Source organism: Dasypus novemcinctus, chromosome 14, assembly GCF_030445035.2.
Source record: "Dasypus novemcinctus isolate mDasNov1 chromosome 14, mDasNov1.1.hap2, whole genome shotgun sequence".
NCBI lineage: Eukaryota > Metazoa > Chordata > Mammalia > Cingulata > Dasypodidae > Dasypus > Dasypus novemcinctus.
This window is the reverse complement of record NC_080686.1, coordinates 95,400,792-95,427,337: the sequence shown is the minus strand read 5'-3', so window position 1 is coordinate 95,427,337 and position 26,546 is coordinate 95,400,792. Positions and strand designations below refer to the sequence as shown.

At 45.4% G+C, this 26,546-nt stretch overlaps 1 protein-coding gene across 2 annotated transcripts in view; it reads left to right on the top strand.

Moving 5' to 3' along the window:
* The window catches only part of HHLA1 (HHLA1 neighbor of OC90), a 43,463-nt gene that overhangs the window by 9,005 nt on the left and 7,912 nt on the right, over positions 1 to 26,546 (top strand). For both annotated transcript variants that reach the window (XM_058276044.2, XM_058276043.2), the window contains 11 exons: positions 1,506 to 1,586; positions 4,783 to 4,866; positions 4,974 to 5,057; positions 11,471 to 11,554; positions 13,145 to 13,201; positions 13,306 to 13,392; positions 15,117 to 15,356; positions 17,262 to 17,507; positions 20,462 to 20,530; positions 20,876 to 20,950; positions 24,870 to 25,020. In XM_058276044.2, coding sequence (XP_058132027.1) covers positions 1,506 to 1,586; positions 4,783 to 4,866; positions 4,974 to 5,057; positions 11,471 to 11,554; positions 13,145 to 13,201; positions 13,306 to 13,392; positions 15,117 to 15,356; positions 17,262 to 17,507; positions 20,462 to 20,530; positions 20,876 to 20,950; positions 24,870 to 25,020 — 1,258 coding nt within the window. The remainder of the gene's footprint in view (positions 1 to 1,505; positions 1,587 to 4,782; positions 4,867 to 4,973; positions 5,058 to 11,470; positions 11,555 to 13,144; positions 13,202 to 13,305; positions 13,393 to 15,116; positions 15,357 to 17,261; positions 17,508 to 20,461; positions 20,531 to 20,875; positions 20,951 to 24,869; positions 25,021 to 26,546) is intronic.

Sequence of the window (26,546 nt, the reverse complement as noted above, 5' to 3'; positions counted from 1 at the left end):
ATAATTTATCTTTCAGTTTGAGGTCACTTCTAGGTTAAGCACACCTGATAAGGTGTTCCCTGCTCCCTGCTCATCCCCTATGAGTCTCCCTCCCCTCCCTCAGACAGTAAGCTCCATGAAGGTAGGGACCTGTTCCTTCTCTTTACCTCTCTTTATACCCACACCTAGCAGATCACTTGGCCCTCATGGAATATTCACTGAATGAATAAAGAAACATGAATGCGCAAAGGCTCTGATGTGCCATCATCATCACCGTAAACATTTCCCCTTCCTTTGGCAAGTTATTCTTTGATAGCGTGAAATTTGCCAAGTGAGGAAGTGGCCTGTTATTTTGGAAGAGCCCCGATCTGCAGCTCTAGGAAGAAGGTTCTGAGCCCATGGTTACCGTGGCTCAGCAGTGCTAGTTTAGCAAGTTACTTTGCTCTGAGCCTCAGCTGGTTTTCCAACCCAGAAAGGAGAGGGGTGGATTAGACCTCCTGCATCAGACTCATGTCGGGCACTTACTAACATGCAGATTGCTAGGCCACATCCAGCCAGGTGAGGAGCTGGGGTGGGACCCTGGGATCTGCTTTGCCGCAGAGTTCCCCGGGGACCTGAGGCCTTGGCAGGGGCTGTGGGTTGGAGGCTCACACTGCTCTCAGGAAGGCTTTTTCCCTTCCTGGTGCCTGGCATGAGAAGAGAAGGAAGGTAGGAAGAGGGGGTGGCCTTCAATGCTACCACAGCTGGCCTGCCCCCTCCCCAGTGCTTAGTCCCGATTCCCACAATGGGTTAACAGCATCTTTCTAACCTTCAAATTGCTCTTCCACACAGTTACCTGTGTGGAACTGTAAAAGTTGAAAAAGACAATGTAAAAACATAAAGAGGAGCATCCACCACTGTTTCTACCTTGTCGACTGTTGTGGCCAGATTCTGCAGACAACAGCTGAGAGAAGGGGGTTATGACCCAGCAGCAACTCTAACTTGGCTGCATGTGACAAACACCTGGGAATCTTTTTTCTTTTAATACTGATGTCTGAGCCACATCCCAGACCAATTAAATGCATATATCCGAGGATAGAGCCAAGGCAGCCAATTATAGAATTCTTAGAAAGTCTTCCCAGGTGGGAACAACGTCCAGCCAGGGTTTGAGCCCTTCTGTCACTGAGTGTTGGCACTTCTAAATCCATAGCAGTTGAGAAATCCCACCATTTCCTTGGGTTTCCCATTATATATAAAATATTTCCCCTCATTCCCTATCTCTCCAGATAGATAACATGCTCGCTAAAATCATGTTCCTTGGGCTTCCGTGGAACTTCTCCCATCTGCTTCAGCGTGTGACCGTCTGTGTCCCTGGCTGTGACCTCCTTGGGACAGGAATAGCCTCTCATCTTTGAATTCCTTGTGCCTGCACTTGAGGCATGTTCAATAAATGTTTGTTGAATAGGGGAACCCATCTGCCTGAATTTTAGAAACAATGAACTTTATCTGCTGCCCCGTTGGTGACGATGCCTTTGAATCTCTTTCAGAGCTACCTGCCAAGTCAGTCGACCTGTCCACCCTTAACCTGACGGAACTGGTGAACGGCATGCTGGGAAGAGCTCTAAAAGGTAAATGGCTTTTTCCTCGGCCAACCTGGGCCTGTTTGTGTCTTGTACCAGTTTCGCTGCCGGCCCTCTCTGTGAACCTGGGCAAGGCACATCACTGCTCTGTCTCAGCTCCTCCGTGGTCAGGGAGCATGTCGTCCTACCTAATTCCTGATGAGATGGAAACCTCGAAATGGAGCGGGAGGTCTTGTGAGAGAGCACCTGCTTTCCAGCATGGTGTATGGGCAGGTGTTTATCATAACTATATTGTCACAACTATAATCATTCATGTCATAAGTTAATATGATTCTGAATTTCTCACTTTTAAAAAAAGGAGCCCTATCGAATACTTAGAATATTATTTCATTTTTTTCTTTCTTTGCTTTTTAGCCTCTAGCAAAATTACTTATATTTAGCATATACTTAATAAATGGGAGTGTCTGAATCATTAAAACCAAAACCAGAAGTTGTGTATCTAGAACTAGAATGCTCCAAAATGACAGCATAACATGTAGTATCCCTAGTGTAAGCTCATTTTCGTATTATTTATATTCTACTTGATTTCATAAATGTTTATGGAGCACCTGTCATGGGCCAGGACTGGTCTAGTTGCTGGGTGTACAACAGTTAACAAACCTCATAAAAATGTACTCCCTGGGTACCTTCCATTCTAGTGTGAGGAGGGACAAAGGAAAGCAAACAAACATAACAAATAGGTGATTTATGCACAGTAAATTGCATTGTAAATTATGCAGAGTAAGGGAGCTGGAGAATGCCGGTTGGAGAAGGCTTTACATTTTTGCAATGTAATCAAAGCTGTTCACTGTCTATCTGTAAGAAGAGAGTTTCACCTCCAAGGTCACTGTGAAAGCCATGCTCTAAGGCTGTGCAGTATACGAACTGCACAACTGTGCATGGTGGCTTACATTTAAGTGTTTACTCTTCAAACGTTACTTGAGAGCCTATCAGGACCCAGTCCCAGTGCCTGAAGCTGTGGTCACAGAGATACAGCCAATGTCCTTGAGTTGTTCAACTGAGAACTGCCCTCCCTAGGACTGCCTTGGGAAGTGTATCATTAAATGGCAGTGTCTCTGAGTGGGTACCATGGAGGGACTGGAGCATCAGAAGGAAGGATGGGGCTGCACGAGCATCTAGCCCATCCAACCCTGACTTCTCTAAATCCTGTTCTTCTCTGAGTCAGACTCTGCAGGATGTTGCAGAGAGTCAGAGGAGTCACTCACACCTTGAAGGAGCTCAAACTCTTCCAAAAACTAATCAAATCCTGGCGAAACCCTGTGAGGTGGTCTTGTCACTCCCTTCTTATAGACACAGAAATTAAAGCACACCCATCGCTGTAAAGAATTGGATTTCAGGTCAGTTTGACTCAAAGCCCCTGATCTAGCCCATAATTTTCCACACTTGCCACTCGATGAGAAGCTTCTGGAATGATTAACTACACAGCCTCCCCTACTCCTGGAGATCCTGATTCAGTTGAATTTGCAGGGTGCCAAAAACATATTTTTACCAGGTGCCTTTGGTGATTCTTGTCATTGTGAAAACTTGGGAAACTAAATACTGGGCTATTCAAACTGGCAGAAATCCCACTTCCGCACAGAGCTCCTCCCAGGTGCACCGCATTAATTAGCATGTCCTGGGGCTGGTGAGGCCAGCTCCACAGGCGATTCAGATGCGCACCAGATGCGCACCAAAGTTGACTGCTTCCACCATCTAGCCACTATCCCAGTGGGCCACAAATTTACATGAAGAAAGATTACTGGAGGAGCTCGCTCAACTCTGAGTTTCTGTGCACACCCACTCCCACCTCACTTCCCCCAGATTGTGCATTTTAACACGCACACAGGTGTCCTGGTGCAGGTGGAAGACTCAGTCTGGAAAACCTCCCTATACGCCACCTCCCAGATAGATCCCTAGAGCAGGCACTGATTGAATGTCAGCATGACACTCTCTCATCTATCCCTAGACCTGGTCATTTTTGTTTGGTTGTGTTATGTGGTTTTTCATTTTTTGTTTGTTTTTATTACTTTTTAGACCTGGTCATTTTTGTTAGATCTCCTGATTAAAAAAAAAAAAATTCATTGTGTAAAGGGCTGAAAATGGCCACCCAAAGGTACATTCATTGCCTAAATCCCAGAAACTGTGAATACTACCTGATATGGAAAAAGAGAGGTTTCTACCTGTTGGGGATTGAATCGTGTCCCGTACAAAAGACATGTTCAAATCTTAATACATGTTTGTGTGGGTGCGAACCCATTTGTAAATAGGGTTTTTGAAAATGTCATTACAAGTTAAGGTGTGGTCTCATTTGTGAAAAGGATCTTCAAAGATCCTATAACGATGAGGCTACATTGAATCAGGGCGGGCTTCAATCCACATGACTGGAGTGCTTGTAAATAAAGGAAATTCAGTTGCACTCTGTTAGTAGGAGAACCCGGATAAAGAGAGAAATCACCATGTGATGGAGGCCATCCCAGAATACTACAGACTCTGGAGAAATCAAGCCCTTGATGTTGGGGTTCTAACCTCCAAAACTGTGAGACAGTAAATTTCTGTTCTTTAAGCAAACCCATTGTGTGATATTTGTCACAGCAGCTCTGACAGACTAAGACACTGCTTTATACAGTAATAGATGTGATTAAGTTAAGGAGTTTGAGATGAGGAGACTACCCTAGATTATCTGGGTGAGCCCTAAATGTCATCACAAGTGTCCTTTTGAGAGGCTGAGATAGACACACAGAGGAGAAGGTGATATGAAGGCAGAGCAGAGAGAAGTGCCACCACGAGCCAAGGAGTGTTGCCAGCCTCTACAAGGTGGAAGAAGCAAAAAATGGATTCTCCCCTAGAGTCCCAGGATGGGGTACAGCCCTGCTGAATTTTAGATTTCTGGCCTCCAAAACCAAGAGAAAATAAATTTTTGTTGTAAACCACACAGTTTGTGGAATTTGTTACAGTAGCCAAAGGAAACTCAACCACCTTGAAATCTCATTGAGTTTTCAGAGCTTAGGGAGAAATCAGAAAATATAGCATTTATTTCACTTACTTTCATGTCCATTGCTTTTATTTTATTTATTCTTATATTTTATTCTTATATTATTTTTGTTTAGGTGTTGTTTTTTTATTATATTAATTACTTTATTCATAAGATTGTTTACTATTCTGAGTAGGCACTTGTTGGTTTGTTTACTCCGATATCTTCTGACAGATAGAAAGAAGTTCTTCTCCTTGCTGAGCATTACTTCCTACAGTTTGTTTGCCTTCCACAAGTTTTCTGTGGCCATTTACAACAGTTAAGTGTATTACCTGGCTCTTCTTTCTTGGTGATGACGGTGGGTGGTTGACTGGGAGGTCCGGGCAATGGGTCAAGACCACTGTGTGGATTGTCTCTCTTCACAGTTTCTAGCCTGAAATCCGTGGATCCTGCCACATTCCCCACAAGATATTGCTACTGTTTAAACAATCGGACCAATGACTTATCAGGTAGGTGGCTCTAGCCATTAGACATACACGTTTCCAGAGTTTGCCTTTGTCTTTTAGATAAAATTTGTATTTTTTCCCTCAGAGTAAGACAGAAAATACAGTGACATCTCTTATGTTTGAATATGTGCAAATTCATTCTCCCAGGAAGTTCTCTTCTTGGCTTTTACCCTAGAGAAATAGTTATATGTGCACAAAGAGTCAAGTACAAAGATGTTCGAGCAGCATTGTTTTAATAGAAAAATCCAGGAATAACCTAAATATCCATCAACAGGGACATGGTTAAATAAACAGCTGTATAATCTAACTCCGGAAAACAATCATAGATGACACAAAAATGAATTAGCATGCCCAGATTTGGCCCCTAGGCCACCGACCCCTGAATTCTATGTAAATTTCCAGAATAGAAGTGAGACATCTCTAGATATTTACACAGAAAAAATCTACAAGCTATTTTTAACTGATAAAGGAAAGCTAGAAAATAATGCATAGAATACAATTTCATTAATGAAAACGACACCAATTTCTAGACACCAGTGTGATGGGTGATTACCTCAGAAAAGAGGATTGGCATGTGTGTTTTGTTGATCAAAGGATGTGATGGCTAATTTCATGTGTCAGCTTGGCTAGGTTATGGTGTCCACTTGTTTGGTAAGCTGTTAATGTGAGGGTATTTAAGATGGGATTTGCATCTATAATCAGTTGATTGCATCTACAATCAACAAAGGAGCTTGCCCTCAGCCACGTGGAGAGTCTCCTCACCCAGCCAGTTAGAGGTCTTAATAGCCGGAACTGAAGATTTCAGATGTCAGAAGAATTTCTGCTTCAACTTCAAAATTGGCTTTCGCCAGGATTCCCAGCTAGCCAGCTTCCCCTGGGGAATTCAGTCTAAGGGCTTCCCATCACCTGTACTGCTGTTTCCAGCTTGTGGTCTACTGTACAGAGTGCAGACTTGCCGTGCCTGCCCCCATGGCCGTGTGAGCCAATTCATATATATCTATATATCTTGCTGGTTCTATTTCTCCGGAGCCTTCTAACTAATACAGTGAGGGCTTGTATTATCTGAATTGTTTCAATGACAGTATATTCATGCATTATTTTATAATTAGTTTTACATGTTCCTTATATTTAGAGACTCCTGAAAAATAGAAGTGAAAATTACATTGTCACAACTAATTCCTTCATTCAGCAATTACTTTCTGAGCCAAGCATTCTTCTGGGTGTGGTGGGGTGGGAAGGATACCAGCCTGGTACAACGGACACACCCCCTGCTCTCTTGGAGCTTGTGTTCTGGAGGAGGGGACAGAGAACAAACAGATAAACAGCAACATCCAGGTCTACTGTCTGATGCTGTCCCCAATGGGCACAGCAGCAGAAGAGGTGAGGGTGGGAAAGTGGGGCTGTGTGTGGGATGACAGGGAAGCCTTCTCTAATGAGATGGGGGTAGAGGAGATCTGCAAGAAGACAGGGGGCCCACCCTGCAGCACCTGGGAGAAGAGTGTTCCAGGCCAAGGCCCTGAGGCAGCAGAGTGAGGACTGGGAAGGCTTGTGTGTCTGGAGCAGGTGAGCCAGGGCAGAGTTGAGGGGAATGAGCTCAGAACAGTGAAGGCAGGGAGGGAAGGGTGTTGCAGATCATGTAGAAGCTTACAGGCTGCTGCCAGGATTTTAATTTTCGCTCTGAATGAGAAGGAAGACAGTGTACAGAGGAACAGCATCATTTGTCATCTATTTTATTTTATTTTATTTTAAAGATTTATTTATTTATTTCTCTCCCCTCCCTGCCCCCACCCTGGTTGTCTGTTCTCTGTGTCTATTTGCTGCATCTTCTTTGTCGGCTTCTGTTGTTGTCAGCGGCACTGGGAATCTGTGTTTCTTTTTGTTGCGTCATCTTGTTGTGTCAGCTCTCTGTGCGTGTGGCACCATTCCTGGGCAGGCTGCACTTTCTTTCGCGCTGGGCGGCTCTCCTTACAGGGCACACTCCTTGCGTATGGGGCTCCCCTATGTGGGGGACACCCCTGCATGGTGGGGCACTCCTTGCACGCATCAGCACTGCGCATGGGCCAGCTGCACATGGGTCAAGGAGCCCGGGGTTTGAACCGCGGACCTCCCATGTGGTAGGTGGACGCCCTAACCACTGGGCCAAGTCCGCCGCCCGTTGTCCATTTTAAAAGGATGCCTCTGGCTCCTTCTTTAAAGAACAGACTGTGAGGGAAGCAAGCGCTGAAGTAGACCAGAGTCCTCTGCTCTTTTTCTCACTTAACCTAACACTAAAAATATTCTTCATGATATTACAAACTCTTTGCAATCATTTGCAATATCTACATTCACTATGGAGGTAAGCATTTTCTTAGTATGCTGCTAATGGATGTATGTATCAATTCTAGATTTTTTCCCAACATAAAAAATCCTGTATTGAACATCTCTGTGCATAAAGCTTTTCCTGTTACAGAATATTTTCTGAGACTAGATTCCACAAAGTTGAATTTCTGGAACAACTATCAGGAAAAATTTACATATTGTGCTAATATGGAACGAGCACTAAAAGCCGACGCTTGCACTGCTGGCTTAATAGCCAATAGCTTATTTAACTCACCCTGGGAGTCTCACTGACAAAAGCCATTTTGGAGGAAATAAGGTTCTTCACGCTCACATCTTTCTCATGCCCCCATTAGCCCCTGCTGTGGGGCGTGCGGTGCTGGGGTCTCGAGTCTCTGCTCTGATTGCGTGGGAGATAAACATAAAAAGACAAAACCATCGCAGCCACTAGGACAGGGCCGACCGTTCTATTTGGTCAGCCAAACGGTATTTCCACACACCTGAATGATTTTTGGCAAGCATTGAGCCAGGCAACATCATCTGATAACGTAGAATGCTGCTTTTCTGGTGAGCGCCAGCAAACCACAGCGATTTTCACAAGGTTTGACAGCCACAAAGCACCTGGCAATTTCCCCTCAAATTGCTACCATGAGATTTGGGCCAGCATTTTTCCATTACTCAAAACCGGTGGGGGTAAACTTCTTTGCAGATACTCTTCAGGCCCAAGTCACTTTTGCATATCCTCAATTCCCTGATATAGACCTTCTTTGAGGGTGCATTTTCATGTTTTCTCCTATAAAAATAGCTTAATTGTATTAATTTTACAAACAATGTACAGTGACATCAAAATGCTAAGCAACATGGACAGGTAAAACCAAGAAAGCAAAAAATACCTGCTCTGCCAACATCCACAGGTAATCGCTACTAACATTTTAACATCATGAAGCCCCCTTATCATCAAATCCCCTAAGCTACATGTCCACCTTTCCTAGTCCCCCACCCCTCTCCCCTCCTATCTGCCCATCCTACTATATACATGAGAATGTACTCATTCTCTGTTGTTTCTAAAACCAGCCAGGCTTCTGTACCCGGTCACCCCAAGCAGGGCAGCGTACAGAAGGCAGGAGTCATTGCTTTCCAGTGTGGCAATCTGGTATGCATTCAGGGCTAATATGACCGTTTGAGAATTTGGGGGCCCAGGTCCCTTCTAGCTGGTTTCTCTGCACTCCACAGACCCTTTGCTCTCTTTATCACAGCCCCAGGTCCCTTGCTACGACGTCCACACTCCAGCCAGAGTGAAGGCGGACGGAGTTGGAAGGCAAGCCCCTTCCCTTCAAAATCACTCCCATGGCTTCCTTTCACCTCCCACCTGCCAGAATTGAGTCACATGGCCACATCCTCCTGCAAAGCAGGCTGGGAAATGTAGTCATTATGTTGACCAGGCATGTGCCCACCAAGTTTAATATTCTCTAACTAAAGGGAGATGGAAGAATGGATTTTAGGAGACAACCATCAGTACCCACCATGCTTTTCATGAACTTTTATAATCCACTTTTTAATGTATTTTTTCTTTACTAGAGAAGTTGTATAATGCTACAATCATGCATAATGCTAATCTCTGCATTGTTTCAATTTTAGTATATGTGCTGCCAAAACAAGCACTATAATCCTCTTTTATTTTTTTATTGTTTTCGTTTATTTATTTTTTATTTATTTCTCTCCCCTGCCCTCCCCCCACCCCCGCCCTTGTCTGTTCTCTGTGTCTATTTGCTTCGTCTTCTTCTTTGTGCCCTTCTGTTGTCAGCTGCACTGGAATCTATGTTTCTTTTTGTTGCGTCATCTTGTTGTGTCAGCTCTCCATGTGTTCGGCGCCATTCCTGGGCAGCCTGCACTTTTTTTCGCGCTGGTCAGCTCTCCTTATGGGGTGCACTCCTTGCGTGTGGGGCTCCCTTAAGCGGGGGACACCCCAGCGCGGCACAGCACTCCTTGAGCGCATCAGCACTGCGCATGGGCCAGCTCCACACAGGTCAGGGAGGCCGGGGGTTTGAACTGCAGACCTCCCATGTGGTAGACAGATGCCCTAACCACTGGACCAAGTCCACCGTCCTATAATCCACTTTAAAAACAAATCAGTATGTCCTAAAAACCATTCCATTGCAGTGAGTCTAAATATGCCTCATCCTTCATGAATTCATGGTATTCACAGAAGTAATGCACCATAATTTATTTGATTTGTCTCTTCTTGTTGGAAACACAGCTTATTCCTGAAACTTATACTATTATAAACAATGCTGTGCTGACCACCTGTGCGCAATAACTTGGAGTACTTGCCCAATTATCTTCCAGGGATAAAGTCCTAGAAATGGAATTGTTGGCTGACAGGGAAATGATTCTGTGATAATTCAAACTGCTAAATTTTTTTTCTAGAAATCTTGCACAAGTTTACGCTCTTACTAACAAAGTTTGAAAGCATATGTTTTTCCATACCCTTGCCAACACTGAGTATTAACAGAATCTTAAATCATTGCCAAGCAGGTGATAGGCAAAAATGTTTTCTTTTTCCTACCTTCTATTTATATTTGAAGGTAGTCAGAAATCAGTATGTAAGAGCCTTGCTACTTAGTAAATTGCTTGATACAACTTTTCACCAACACAAAGAATAACTTTGATGTACTGATAATTGATATTCTTCTGAAGCTAATAGATTCTGAAAGGAGCTCTAAGGGGGAGAATCTCAAAAATGTTTTGAGCAAGAGTTGAGGTGAGCAGCCGGAGAAATGCTGGGAAGAACGGGGGCTTTGGCCCAGGACAGACATGAGCTCAAGTCCAAGGTCTGCCATGTAACAGCCATGGGACATTGGGCAAGTTCCATCATGTCTCAGCCTTGGATAGAACCTGGATTCCAGCCTTGCGCTCCTGGCTCCAGAGCCATGCTCACAGCTTCTAGGCAGTATAAACCAATGGATTCAAACATTGCAGGTCTCTATGATTCTGCCTCTCCCACTAAACTCAGCTTCCTGTGGACAGAGTTAACAGCTTACACAAGTCTGCATTTTCAGTGTCTAGCAGGTTAGTCCACCTTCTGCATAAGCAGGGGTCGACACCTGCCTAGGTGTACCACCACTTCTTCCTTCAGGAGATCGACCTCAAGTCTGTGCAGATGTGGTAAGACTGCATCTTGATTCTGGCTTGCACACAGGAGGCCCCACCTCCTTGGTCTCGGCATGCTGCACATTCTATTAGTCATCACAGTACGCTCACCCACCTTTCTAGGTTCTATACCTTCAATCTTTTATGGCCAAGGCTGTTTGCTCCTGTCCAGGCTTAAAACTCCATTAAGTCAAAGAAACATTTCTACAAGACATGACTGGTAGATCATCCAGCAGACCCAAGAAGCCTCTTCTGGAAAAATCACTGTTTGGGCCTCTTAGAACCCATACCCTTTGTTTTATAAGCCAAGAAGTTGTTGGATCCCAGTGAACTATAAATGAGCAGAAGAGGGGGTGGCAGCTGTTTGGCTGTGGGAGCTTTCGTTGGCCAATAGTGTCCACCATGCTAAGCAATGGCCCTGTTCAAACCATGCTCGGAGAGAAAGTTCACCACTTAACAAGTGGGGAGAAGGTGAGCTATTTCATATAGGACCCTTTCTCTTTGGATAGTCCATAGTTTATAACCCACTGCTAAATTTGATATTGATTTTGAAAACCTCAAATAACATAAATTTAGATAGTGTCTGTGGGGTTGCTTTCTATCAGATGCATTTGTTATTTTAAAACAATTAGATGAAATAACGGGGGAAAAACAGAAAGACCATTATTCAGCAATGTTGCCTTCTCAGCTTTTTGGTTTTGGCAGAGGAATTGGGCAGGGAGAGGTCAAAGGGAAGAAAGAAGGGATTATAATGATGACAGAGTTTTCTGTCTACTTGAAATTTAGACTTTTTAAAAAGAATTAGTAGTACTTTTGTATGATTGTTAATATTTCTCAACATAGTAAACTAAATCAAACTTGTAAAATCTACTCTAAAAAATCCAAATACAATATACTTTCCCCTCAAGTCTCTGATTCAGAAACATAAACTTCCTTCCTCTGTCTTGCAGACTTCACAGCCCTCCTGGTGGACGTCATTGGGAACTCCACCAGCTATCTCACAGAAATATTTAAGTCAACCTCCATCCTCTCAGGTTTGTTCACCTTGAAAATTCTTGGCAAATTTGAGGTTTGGCAGCCATCATGGAATGTAATTAAGCCTATCTGACTCTATCCCCCAATCCCTGCCTTAAGCCAGCCTTCAAGTAAGGTTTATTTAGATAATCAGTATTCAATGTCAAACACCAGAGCTATTCCTGGGGTCAGAAAATTGGAGGAAGAATACAGGTTCAAAATTGGGGGAATCAGGTCAGACTCAAGTAGACAGCTTCTGTCGGCTGTGTAGACTCTCGTTTTAAAGATGAGAAAACTGAGGTGCAGAGAGGTTGAATCATTTGCTCAAGGTTAGAGCCTGGTGTTGAAGCCGGAATTCAGATTTAGGTCTATATGGAGACTAAGCTCATTCTTGAAGAATAATTGACAAAGATATGTCTTGTTCATCCTGTGGCTTCCTGCCCGCCCCCCGGCTCCCCAGAAATCCTGGGGGACCTATGCTGAAAAGCAGAGCACTGCTCAGGCACTGAGCCTTGGTCTCAGCAGGAAGATGGTGTGTTATACTAAGGCACAGAGAAGGGTGGCAGGAAGAGAGAGATAATAGTCACCACTGGGTGCCAGGGACTCTTCCAGTTGCTTCCCATGTACACTACTTTGGATCCTCACTACAATCCAGGTGTAGGTGCTATGTGTACCCCCACTTCCCAGGCGAGGAAACTGGCATAGTGAGGTTAAGGCAACTGCCCAAGACCTTTCTGCAGAGCTGAGACTCTAACCCAGGTACCCCAGCTCTCGGTGACTGTGACCAAGCTAATACCAGTGCTAATGGCACCACATTAATGTTAACAACAATTGTTATGCTTATTTCTTAAGCTCCTCCTGTCTTCCAGGCAGCATACTTAGTACTTCACCCAGATTATCTCACCACATCCTCATGTCAATCCCACAGCAGTCACACAACCCCAGGTCCACAGCCTTCAGGCAATCTCCTTGGGGCTAAGTATGTTTAGGAATCTAAATTTTTCAGACTTTGGAAAAGATATGAGGGTATCTCTACACCCTTCGTGATGTAACACTCCAGCAGCATCCAGGGTGGCCTGCTGTGATCAAGCCTTCATATTCATTCAGCAAAGTGTGTGACTATTAACACTAAGCGGGGTAAATAAAGAGTACAAGAGCCTCATGTCCATCAAGTCAGGTTTTGCAGCCAAATGAGTTTTGGTACCAACTCACACAAAACCTTCCATCTTACAGAGATTTGAGGATTTGTGAATTGCAAAGAAGGGATGGTGGGACCTGAATTGTTACCATAGTTAAGATGGGTAAACTGAGTCCTTCAGAGGCAGGCAGTTCACTCATGTTCCCAGAGCTAGAAAGTGGCAGAGCTGACATTGTAGCCCTGGCAGCTAGCCCCAGAGGCTCTGCCCTTAGCCATTATATTCCATTGCATGCTTGCCCTCCCTCAATGAAAAAGATACCAGAAAATCAGGCCTGTCTTAAGACCAAAGAGTTAACCTTACTTTCCTACGCATCCTGAGCTGGAGATTTCTGGCTAAATTTTCATTTGGACCACACACTTCCAGCTTCAGAGCCATTGCTGAGCCCTTGTTGTGTGCTGGTTTGTCTTACAGTGAGCCAGACCAACGGATCCGACTGCATCTTCATCTGCGTGATGACAGGAAAGTCAGGTGAAGCACCAGCCATGCTTTGACGAGCTCTCTGGGCTGAGAGTCAAGCACCACACTCCAGCAGGCGAGCCCGAGGTTTCATCCTGTTGGTGTGATTTTTGCAGGAAGGAATCTTTCTGACTTCTGGGAGATGGCAGAGAAATCCCCTGTGATCAATTACACATTTACCAGCCACATGTCTAGTGTTCTGGGTGAGTGCAGCTGTCTACTTTCCCCAAACCTTCCAAACCCACACCAGGGTCTTGCCTGGAAGACTAACCACTGAAGGCTGCCCTCAGCCATTTTATTTAGCTGGCCTGTGTTTAAAAAAAAAAAGGGCGGGGGGGGGGGGGGCGGCAGATTTCACCTCTTTAATAAATTTTGAATTTGTGGATTCTCTTGCAAAAGAATATCTGGAATCCCCAGACCGCCTCCCACCCTATGGCAACAAGCAACTGGAGCTGAGTTGCTGTTGCCCCTCTTGGAAGAGGTTTCTCTCTCCGTTTTATCACAGCCCTTACCTCCCTATTGCCTTGTACTTCTTTTTCTCTTTCTCATACTGACTCCTGTATGCATTTGAATTTGTGGACTTGTTCTAGTCATTAAAGCCTTTTAGTACCAGCCCCCTACCCATCCATTCTCTACCCACACCCATCTATCCTCTTGCCTTTTCTCTGTCACCCACATGGACTGTTAGGAACCAGTGCCATGAAGCTCTGCGCCTCTGTGACTTTGCTCAGACTGGTATTTTGTCTGGAATGCCCTTCTGATTTTGCCATATCTCATCTCTTATCTTAGTTTGTCGGGGATACTGTAACAAGTACCACATGGTTGGCTTGAACAATGGGAATTGTCCCACAGTTTTAGAGACATTGATTCTCATGGTACCCTGCACACAGTAGGTTCTTTGTCAGTGTTTCTTGGCATAGAATCAAGGACACGCTAAATGTTCCATTCCATTTCAGTGGCTGCCTTGACTTGCATTTATAACAGGGCTCCTTTGCTCTCAGTGTGGGAGGAACCTCAATATGTGTGGACAAAGCTGCTTGATGAGGGGGTGGAAATGGACCTTTGGTGGGGTGCCCTTCATCTGCCTAATTCCAAGGACAGATCTGAGGCTCGAGTCAATTTCACTTCTTTGGAGAATCTTTCCATGACCTTCCCATGGCCAGACTCTGGGTTGCTGTACCTGACAGCCACTCACCTGGCTGACTGAAAGTTTGGGTGGGGGGTCCCAGCTCCATATCCAATAGGGACAAGTGAGGGCCAAAATCCAACGTGGGCTCTGCCCACCATCCACAGGCCAGCTCTCATTCACCCAGAGGAAGGGACCCCATGGGCAGTCCTGTCATCCCAACATCCACACCCACCACTTAAGCCTTCCCTAGGGGAAGAATATGGTAAAATTAATTCTTTATGGAGCATCCAGGGCATGTGGTAGGCATCCTTCTGAATTGAATCTTCCCACCATCTCTATGGGGCCAGTCTGTCAAGTGGTGTCTGCCTGGCAGCCCCTGATTCCCTGGCATTGCACTTTGGCTCCTAGTTGTACCCATGGGACACATGGAGCAAGTCGCATCCCTCTTCCAGAGCTGTGGGATGGCTGGAGAGCTGTGAAGTGGGCATAGGGTTCTCTGACTGGATTTAGGATCTATTCAGAAAATATGTCAACTGTTTGATACTTTTAGGGCTGCCAGGTGTGCTTTGTGTTCATGCTGGTTCCTTACCTTGCATTTTTGGAAATGGCCAGTAAGCTTAATTTGTAATTCAAGGAGAAATACTTCTTAGGGTGAGATTTGTTACTATTCAGAGTAGGGTATGTGCTCTGCATTCTAGATACTTGCTGTCTGATCACCTTTCAGTGACTCAACAGTTCATTGTATCCAAAGCTTCAAGCGAGTTAAAGCTGCTATTGGTGGTCTCTCTAAATGCACAGCTACCAGGGGGATAGCTGTGAGTTCAAAGCCCATGACCACAAGCCAGCAAAGACCACCAAGGACCAGCCACTCCCGCTGGCCCCCGAGCTTGGGAGCGTCTGCTCTGAGGACCTCTCCCTGGATACAGACCACTACTTCTTCAGAGGGAGAAGAGCCCACGAGCTCAGCCAGGCTTCCAGAGCCTCCTCCCTGGGCCACGGCCACTGGGCGAAGCGTCTCACACACCCTTCCAACTTTGGGTAAGAAGACTGCTCCCCTTTCCTCTCCTTGGCTGCTTCTGCCTCTCTCTAGGCTTAAATAAATAAGTGAAAACCTTCCCTTTCCTGCCCCATTTTTCTCTCTTCCTCTCCTCTTTCCTGTTTCAGCTCAGCTTAAATAAGAGATCTGCTTGAGTCAGTGTGAGTTCAGTAAGGACAGAAAAGGTGGCAACTGCCATAGGTATAATGAACTTCTCAAACACATTCTTGTAACTTTTTCTTATTTTGAGCTAGTTTGAGACTCCCAAGAAGTTGCAAAAATAGTACAGAGAGTTCCTGTGCACTCTTCACCCAGCTCCCCCCTAAGATAATATCTTACGTAACCAGAGTACATTGTGGCAGAAGGTATTTTTATTTCAGCAAAGCACTTAACAATACCTCTCCTAAAATTCACCCGAAATGGTGAAATGCAATCAAAATTTTAAGGCATGGTTTTGTTAATTTGCAGTTGGTTGGATAATGGTGTCAAAATATGTTAATGATCTGGTGCCAGTGTGAAATATGCCCTTAGAGGCTCCTCCCTTTCCACGACACACAATTAGTGGTTTTGAGACTGAAGACCTGAAAGACACGCTTATCCAATTTGGAAATAATATAAAACTTTACAAATCTGAAATGTCTCAGTAAGTTCAAACAGTGGGCCAGTGCCATCAGAATGCTTTCATTCTTTCATCAAGCATCAAGCATTAATGCAGACACTAGGCAAGATGTTGAAGACACAGAGATGAATAAAACATGTTCCCTTTCCTTCCTGAGCTCACAGGCCAGGGTGGGAGTCACAGGCAAGTAACTCATAGTTACGCCCCAGCCTATAAAGAGCTATTGTTCCTGGGAGCCGGGAGAGGGGAGAGCCCGAAGGGAGACACAGGCTTCCCGGAGGTGAGACTAGGCAGGAGGCAGGCAGGCGAGGAAGCGAGGATAAAGTGGGTGGTGGAACAGAAAATGAATCAACATCATTAACCGGAAAACTCCCTTTACTCCAAAAGGTTGGCAGAATAGCTGACAGCATGACAAACATACAAAATTAAAACACTTTCCATTATAATATTTTTAAAAGGATGTGATTGCTAAGGGCAAGAAAAACCATAAAATACCTAGCCATAGGCCTACAAGGAAAAGTATTAGATTTATTAAGAAAAATTCCCAAACTCAAAGCAGGGTAATATAGGAATATTCCAATAAATGAAGAGATGGACTATGTTCTGAATGACAAAGGTAAATATTTGATAGAGGACAGCAGTTCTCAATTTAATTCATAGATTTAAAATTTTCCAATGTGATGAATTTTGAAAAACTTAAGAAAAAAGGATTTTAATTTCTACCATGGGAACAAACAGGTGAGAACATCAAATAAATTTTTTAAACAGCAGCAGTGAGAGAAGATTTCCCTTACCAAACAACAACCTTGTGATATTGTAGACGGGAATTATTATTGTTGTTCTTATTACTATCATTATTGCCATTTTAGTGGGAAAGCTAGAGAAAAAAGTTAAGGAATGTGCCAAGTTGCCAGCACAGAAGAGGCAGAGGCAGCCAGCGTCCGGGGCCTGCCCCCCAGCCTGTGACTTTCCACCGCGCTGCAGGACTAGAAATCTTGAGAGACCACGTATTGCCCCTAAACACACACCCTAGCTGACTGTCTAGGTGTCCAAAGAATTTGGAGGGTGGTATTTGGGTTTTTTTTTAATTGGTGGTTGGGTTAAAAAAAAATTAGTTTGGCCCATTGATGGCAGCTCAGGGTGACACTGAAGTCCCTGGGGTTGTCCATCTCACTCACCCGCAATGCTCTTGCCCCCTGAGAATGTTTTGAAGTCTTGGCAGCCTCATAGCTGAATCAGGGTGGTCAAGCAGGTCGGTGTCATGTTGACTGTCACGTCGAATGTGCAGCTACCAGGAGGGCGGCCGGAGCTCCGTGGGTGACAGCCAGCAGGCGGGCACAGGCTGCCACGAGCCCTCTCTCCTGGGCCCCGCCCGTCAGTGAGAAAGAGCCTGGAGGGCCTCCGTGGGGCTCACCTTCCTTGACCCTGACACCTCCAGAGGCGGAGAAGGCCACCGACACAAGGAACCTGCCGGGGCCTCCCACCAGGACAGCGGCCCCCCGGGGCAGCCCCGGCCAGCCCGGCCCAACCTCAGGTAAGAGAGGCTGCTCACTTCCACCCTACGCGACCCCTTTAAAAGTAAATGTAGTGTGGTGTGATTTAAAAATCTTTTCTAAATTTAAAAAAAATCTATAACTCATACAGAAAAGCAAGAAAATGTGAATGAGCAACATAATAATCATAAGACAACCCTCTCCCTCCTCTTTTTTGGAGCCCATTCTCCTCCCACCTGGAATGGATGAATGGAAGCTCCATCTTCACATGAATCGAGTCTCTTCTCTTTCATGTAAATCCACTTCCCAGCACTTATTTTCTGTTTATTGTCCCTTAAATGAGTGACCACTGGAAGCCAACGCTGTTCGCTTAGGACAATTCAACTGCCTTTTTGGCATATTATTAGAATAGTCTGTTGTGCCATTATAATAGTATAGCATGAGGGAGGCCTGAGTGCTATAAAGCAGAAGGAAATTGTTACATGTGATCCCACTTTTGTGTGTGTGATGTATTTATGTATGTGTGTGTGCATGTGTGGGTATAATGAATATGCATAAAGTCCAGAAGACAATGCAAAAAAAAAGATGAAGGAAATTCACAACACATTAACCTTGACTATATCTTGGATGTGGAGTCAAGGCTGATTTTTATCTTCTTTACTCAGTTTCACGAATTTCCCGAATTTTCTACCACTGTCATCAGACACGAAAGGTTTAGTTCTTTTCATGATAACTTCCCTGAAAACCTGTGGTCTGGCCAGAGCGCTTCTTCCCAGCTCACCGCAGTCAATTAATGCTCACCCCTGCTGCACCGTGAGTGTCCGTGAACTTGACTGTCCTCTGTGGGCCATGCTCTTCACAAGGCCTGTGTTTTTTGTCTCCCGTTCCTGTGAAATGTAGTAGGCATTCAGGAAGAGTTTGTCAACTTACTGAATTTCTTTAGGAACACAGGAAGGAGCAAGTGGGTTTTCACCGAGGTAAAACGTGAAGTGCTGACTTGAGTTTCAAAATCTCAAGTTGCGTAAACCCAGGCCTGGGAATGTGGTTTTGAGAGTTTTAATCATGGGAAACTCCTGCCATAGCTTCATGAGTCCAGTGGGAGTGGTATAGGTGTAGGGAAACACCACCAGCTGACCCGCTTAGGTTCAGCCAGCGGGACAGCAGCAGCCTGCACAGCCGGGGTGGGTGGCGGGGAGAGAAAGTGAGCTCTGGTCTTCATTTCAGACAGCTGGGTCGAAACCCCCACCTGTACCACTTATTCCGTGGCCCGAGGCTCCTTTCTTGACCTCTCTGGGTCCCAGGCTCCTCACCTAGAAATGGGAATGACAATATCATACTCTTCGGAGTTGCTGTGATGAATCAGATGAGTGGTGCTGGGAAGGCTCAACACGCAGCCTTGGGTAGGTACTCGATAAACAGCAGCTTCTCCTCCCCTGTCCACTCCATCCACGGAGGGAGCACTGGGCCAGCTCCAGGGGCTGCACTTCCAGAAGGGCATTGGCCAACAGGACACCCGGAGGAGAGGTGCACCTGCTTTCAGCTCCCATCCTCTCTATTGTCCCATTAAGATATAATTAGCGTATGGGCCATGATGTGGACCATTGACTATGAGGTGCAGAGGTACCCAAAGATGTACTTACCAAATCCAATGGATGTGTCATGATGATGGGAACGAGTGTTGTTGGGGGGGGGAGAGCGGGGGTGGGGGGTGGGGCTGAATGGGACCTCACATATATATTTTTAATGTAATATTATTACAAAGTCAATTAAAAAAAAAAGATATAATTAGCAGCCACAAACAAGGCATCTCTGTATTTGGTTTGTGGCTAAGGCTGCTCAGTTTCTAGCACTATTATTAACTACGATGAGCTGATGTCATCTGTGTGTGCGTCCTTCCCATGCAACACCTGAAGGTAATCAAAAGAAGATGCTGCCTATCCTGCGCAAAGCCGAGGACTTGCCCTTGGACTCAGACCTCACGCCCATAGGCTTTATTTGCATTTCTATGGCCTTGCTCATCTCTGCCTGGAATGGACGTGCAGGGATCTGTGCGTCCTCGTGAGGGGATGTTTTAAATTCAACCCTGCCACACTCATAGTCCTTGTGCAGGAGCACAATAACTAAGTGTTACAACTCTTATAACAACGCACTCACCTCTCCGTCCTCAACATTTAAGCTCCAGCCACAGCGAGCTTCTTGCCTGGCTGCGCTCCCTCTGAGTCTTCGCATGTGTTCTTTCCTCCGCTTGGCAAGCTGCGTGCACCTCCCTAACCGCCTGGCTTCCTCTGCCTCAGAGAAGATGTCCCCTGCCTCCGTGCCCACCCCACCCCTGCTGAACTGTGCATGCATCTCTGAGCTCTCCTTGCCCTCAGCCTCACCCTCTCTTTCCACTTCTCCACACCAGTGAGATTGCCTGTTTAAGTTTCTCTCTCCCCAGTCGTGGTAGAGGAGGCTGCTTAGCTAGTTTTCCCAGAGGCCCGAATCTTGGCATCAAAGATCAGCCCCTGAAGGGGTCCTTAACCCCAGACTTCATGGACATGACAAAAAGAATCGCTGAAATGAGTCTATGTACTATCGTGAAAATGGTGGGTTCTTTCTTGGTGTTGGTGCAGTGGATGTGACACTAATCCATGGGTGAATGAAAAGCAGGCTGTTGTTGCTCCGAAGCACCCAGGCTTGGATACTCCCTGGGCAAAGCCACTGCCCCCCTTTACAGTTTCATCAGCTCCTACCCCTCACTAGCTCGTTTACAGAGCACCCATCGCGCTGTCCCACAGTCCCTGATGCGACTTGCCTGTGTCCTCTTCTGCATCGGCAATGCCTCCAGGGTGGGTTCTGTTTTCCTACTCGTTTCTGTATCCTCAACGCCCTGCTGGCACTTGGCCTAATGTCCAACGTTGGGTGGAGAAGGAAGGACCGGTGGCATGGGTCCTCTTCTCTCAGTCATGCTCCCTGCCAGGAGACATAGGCTCACCTCCCTCTCATCTCCTCCCAGGAGCATGCACCCCTGGCACGCAGACTCCGAGGCCAACCAAGGCACCGGCCCCGAAATATCCCCAGACAGGTGAGAACATGCTGGAATGAGAAACTCAATACTGACAGGAGGAAAACACAGCTGGGGAGTTGGGGGCAGGAAGTGGTGGGACTGGGTGCCAGCAGGCAGCCTGAGCTGGACATTTTACTTCATTTGTTGCAGCAGGAGAAGTGGGTTGCAAGCCTTGCTGTACTGCTAAATTTCTGTGTCGTCTTGGATAACTGACTTCCCCTTTTTGGGCCATGATTTTCCTATATATAAAATAAAGTAACTAGATAGAAGAATTCTTTTTCCATATTGTTCTGTGATTCTCTGGTTTTGTGTATAGCCCAAGATCATTTCATTTTGACTTTGGAAAGACCTTGCTCCTTGTAGGTGATCTCCCCCACTTGTGGCCATTTACCCCTTGGAAAGAGCCAGCCCTGGTCCCAGGACTCCACCAAGTTTCAAGTGAGTACCAGTGCCCCATCCCTAATATGACTTTCATTTGTTTAGAATGGAGTTATGCAATCTAATAAAAAGAGAGTTGTTCGGTGAATTCAGATTCAGACTGCTGGGATTGAAATCCTAGCTCTACCATTTACTGGCGAGGTGGCCTCAGGCTTTAAACTTTCAAGATTTTGTTTGCTCAGCTGTAAAGTGAGAATAATAGCAATTATTGTGGGCATTAAAAATGTTTTTTTACCCCTTTCCACCGGGGGTTTGTATCAAGATAATGTGTGTGGCAGTGATTTGGAACTCTAGAGCACTTGTAACTGAATTCCGCCAGCGTGTTTATTGCACAAGGCTCTGGGCACTGTTTCAGTGAATTGTGATCCTGTGGGTAGCAGGACTGTCAGCAGAGAGCCAGGAAGGAAAGACGACCCCACGGTTCAACCCGTGTCCCCGGGGGGTGTTTTTTCCTGTTCCATTTTGAAGAGCACCCTGCCTTCCCCATCCCTGCATACTTAATCCCCAAGGATCTCCAGAAAACCATTTCCTTGGCCCGTAGCTGGGTTTGCAGGATGGGGAAGCGAGGCCCAGCCCTCGAGGCTCTGTGGTTTGGGCTGCATCTGTCCAGGCCCCAAGTGCCCCAATGACCCCTTTCCTGTTGAACCGGTTTCTGTAAGAGAGACACTGATGCAAGGTGACTCCTTCAAAGCTGACTGGGTCCCCAGGTCCCTCCCTCTCCTAGATGCCTTTCTGTTCCGGTTTCTTGGATGTCCCCCTCCTTTCCAGGTGTATGTCAACAGGGCATTATTAAATTGCTGGAGCCTACACAGTCCCCTTTGTCACACACCTGAGCTCTGCCGCAGCCCCACCCTCAGCCTGCAGTGAATGGTGAATGGAGCTTTCAGACACAAAGATGTGATTATGCTACCGAAGGAAATTGCGCCCATATTTCCCCAGGAGTTCTAAAGAAACACACTGGCAGTACAGATGGGGGAAGCTGTCAGGCAGTTATAGAAAACATGTTGACTGGCTCTCTATATATTTCTGTATCCATCCATGCATCCATCCACCCATCCATCCCCCCCTCTGTTCTCTATCAACAATCATCTATCTAATCTACCTATCTTCCAATCTATCTAATGAGAAAAATAGTTATAAAATAAAGGGGTTCTGGCATCTTCCAGTAAATATTTTACTCATTCACAAAAGTCATGCCACAAAATTTTTGGCATTACTCATTCATCACTTCAATGAGTATTTATTGATTCCTGCTGTGTGCCAGGCACAATGCTATGCCTATTTGTACTTTCCCTTCTTAATCATTCTACACGGTAGGTCATATTAACAGAATTTTGTCTAATTCAAACCCCCTTTGAGTTATCGCTTCTGAGGTTTTCCATGTGTACAAACTATTTCCATACCTACAAACTGAAACTGCAATTTCAGGAGAAAGTGATAAGGTTTGAAAGAGAAGATGTAAATGCTGTTTGTGTCCAGGGAAGAAGGGTACGATCACGGAGCGCCTCTCCGCCGTGCTAAGGAGCGTGGACCTTCTTTGAGGGAAGTGGGGAACTATGTAAGCAGATCTGGGTTGTAGAAAGCTTCCTCCAGCTGCAGAGTGGAGACTGGATTGGAGAAGGGAGGCTGGGAGCAGGGCAACTGGTGAGGGGGCTGTTGTGGTCATGCCAACCAGAGTTGATGGAGGGACACTGGAATGAGGAGGTGGCTGTGCATAAGGAGACTGGGGGGTATTTAGCAGAATCAAGAGATTTGATGACAGTAGAGTGAGCACTGGGAGGGAACCCAAAATTACGGCTAATTTTGAGCAACTGAATGTATTTTCTGAGTGTCATTTCTTGAGATGGAGATGCATGGGGGAGGTGAGGCCAGAGAGAACAGGATGGAAATTAAGCTTTATGGAAGTTAACTCTGTTCAGTTAGTGAAGTGTGGTGGCAATGAGCATGGGCTTCAGAGTCAGATCTTGCCAGGTTTGAAACCTACTACCTGGCTATTTGACTGATCAAACTGTACCATCATTCAGACCCTCAGTCTCCTCTTCTAAAAAATAGCACTTCTAATAGCTACCTCAAAGGGTTAAGTGAAATAATGGGTGGATGTGAAGAATTTAAGAAAGTGCCTGATGCCTAGCAGGTGTTCACTTAATGCGAGAAAACATCATGACATATTCATGAAAATTGGTGAATGTTCTGGAGGTTTAATGGTCTAGCTGACTCAGGATAAAGTTTAAATTACATTTCCTTTCTACATTTTTTTTCTAGGTCTTTTTCTAACATTATGAGCCCTCTCCTCCCTTCCAATAAATATATCCCTGCAAACATAATTTTCAAAAAGGTACAAATGACGTATAATTTTCAAAAAAGTAAAAACGTGACTCTCATGAGATTACAAAATGAGCATAGGTCTAAGATGTAATTCCATTCATTAACTGATGAGGAAACAAGGAAGATGTTAAAACTGGTTCAACGGAGAATCTGAGAAATAGGGATATATAAAGTCGGTCAATTCTAAAATGAATTTGATAATAGATAGCCTATGGCAATAAATTCAATTTTTTTCAACTGGAAAGAAGTGAATGGTACCTCTACCACACAAAGTCCATTTGCATTGCTATGGACAGAAATAAATTTGCATTGTTCTCAAACAAGAATCATTTATATTGCCACCAGTTAACCTCTCTACCCCTTCCAGAGTTGTAAAATAGCCTCGTCAATTGAAAGGCAATTAAAGATGGACTCCTATATAACCAGATATCTCCAGAGAGCCTGTTGGACAATACCCAGCACTGTGCTAAAAGGACACCCCGGAATCCCTCAGGTTATTTCCAGATTTGGATGATTGTTGTTGACAGTGATTAGTGATTCTTTGTTGGAAAATTATTATATTACTATCTTAATATAATAAGTTTCAAATCACTTGAAGGTATATTCTTTGAGAGGAAGGTCCTCTAACGGTCATTGCTGTATGCCTAGTGTCTAGTAGCAGTGTCTGGAAAGTGCTGGAGGCTCAGTAAATACTTAGAAATACATGAATAAAAGAATAAATAAATAAATTCTACTTTTTTAAATTGTTTATTCCATGTCAGGAAATTTGCAATGTGCTTTCTACAAATCATCTCATTTAATCCTCCTTATTAAATCATCTCACTGAATAAGGAGACATGCATAGTTCTCCTTATTTTCCATATAAAGAAATATAGGTATAGCCATAGGACGCTGTCCCAGCCTTGGTATACCAAGAAGAAGGAATTAAAAAAAAAAATCTGTATTGGACCCTCCTTTGATCATTTGTCTCCTCCTAAAAGCACTGTACAAAAAAACAATGAAAATCTGGTTTGCTGAAGCATAATTAATCTTCATTCCATGAGAACTCATGAGCTCAAAGCCTGACCCAGCACGCTAGCCTCGTCTTTTGACCTGCCTCCCGCCGCCTCCTTGCACACACACAGATAAGCACAAATGCACACTCGCATACATTTACATATGTATACTCACACATACGTCCACCCATGCGTGCATACACATGCACATACACACTCACACGTGTGCACACACCTCACGGCCTCTGTCATCAGATTACCTTCCATCTCCCCTCAGCAAGCCACCCCCTCCCTGATGCTGAACCATCACACACGTTATTCCCTGCACCTGACATGCCTCCCCCATGGATTCCTGTTCAGTCTCAGGTCCTCGGCTCACGTTGCTCCTCAATTAAACCATTTATGATTCTTCCAGGGAGCTGACCCCCCTGTTTATCTGTCTCTCTCTTGGGACTGTCCCCGCAGCTTTGCTGGCACCAGTGAAACAATAGTATATTTACCTGGTCTCTCAGCTGCCAGAGAGCTCGGGCCAGACTGCAAAAAGAGGAGGCGAAATTCTTGTTGGTTTGAATGGCCTGGCCTGGGATTGTGTCTTCCAGGGTGTCCTCAAACGCCGATCCACGAGGGGACCGTGACAGCCCCTCCTCTCCTCCTGGCCATCCAGAAGCTCAGCCCTTGCTTGATGGAGCTGTGTGGTTTTTTCCAGCAGTGCCTCTGCCTGAACCAGCAGAGGAGCCCCAGGGCCATGAGGTGAGCCTGGCCATTGCTGCTTCCCATGCCCAGTGTGCCTTCCTTTTCTGTGTGGCTTCTCGGACGCCGACAAGGCTGTCAGGCATTGAATCCACATATGGGAGACAGTGGGAATCTCGAGAAGTGGACCTTCTGGTGAGTCCCATCCCTTGGGAGCCGGGATGGGACCCCTTTCATTTCCGGGTCCCCAGAGCCAAGTGTAGGGCCTGCCACGGCGAGTGCCGATGCGTCGAGTTGAGTGTGCATTGGCCTGAGTTGTGTCAGGGGGTGACTTCAAGGGTCTTGAGGGGTCCCTGGGTCTGGTGGGGTTTCCGAGGAGAGCATAATCAGGACACGGCCATCTGAATGCCAGTTCTTTCGCAAACCCCTGGTGGCCACTCATCACGCACATGACAAGATTGCAAAAAGAAAATTAGCAGGCAGACCACGTTTTTACGTCAAGAAGGTCTAGACATGACATTTCTCTGTAACGTCTGTAATACTGACATACCCTCTTTTCTTCTGTGATTTATTCTCGACTATAAACCCAGAACTAAATAATTTAGATGAACACTCTGTCTCCAGTGGCCTTGAGGACTTCTTGCAGATTTTGGATATTATTTTCAAAGTCTACTCATGAGATCCCTCAGCTTTTCAGATCTCCACGATCTGCTGACTCTGAGCCCCCAGCCCAAGTGTGCAGCCTCTTCCCCCTTTCCATCACCCCTTTCTGGCCCTGGCCTTGGAGCTCTCAGTCAGCATGGGTGTTTCCTCCACCTGGGAGGGCAATAAGCAAGACCCGTAGACCCAAGGGTGTTAGCAAGCAAGCAGAGGCCTTTCCCCACAGCACAGGCAATCCTAGAGAAAACCCGCCCATCAATACTATCAGTGTTATTTCAGATTGGCCCTTTGATTAGATCAACCATTGCCTCATCATTTACTTTACACCCACAACATGCAAGGAGTCTCTACTCCTCATCAGGCATGTGCTATGCTGAGCTGTACAGATAGAGAGGGGGATCAGAAATAGACCCAGAAGCTGAGGATTTCACGGTTGGGAGGAAGAAATGGTCATGAGCATAAATTAACTCTCCACACAGGAGGTGACCAAACCAAGTCATGCCCCCAGGCAAAAACCTGGGCCTTTTATCCCCTTGGAGAATATCACATTTTTTGAGAGCATCTATATTGCAGATAGCTGAAAGAATAAATGGGGAAGGCAGAAGTTTCCAGAGACAGTTTTGAGTTGAAATTTAGAGAAATGGAGCATCTGAAAACCTGGGCTTGTCCCTTCTTTTTCCCAGTCTTTTCACTTAATAACAAATTGTTGTATAAAATCACTCTCAGCATAGAATGCAGGACTAGGATATGGGGGTGGGAGGGTGGCATTGCTCAGCATGTTTGTCGAATGAGATAGCTCCTGAGATCAAGAAACCACTATTTAGTGGTAAAGAAAAAATTTATGAAGTGGTATGACAAAAGTGCTGTGGCTCCCCAGAGGAAATAACTAATAGGGTTCAGTGGAGGAATAGGAGTTTTCCAGTTGG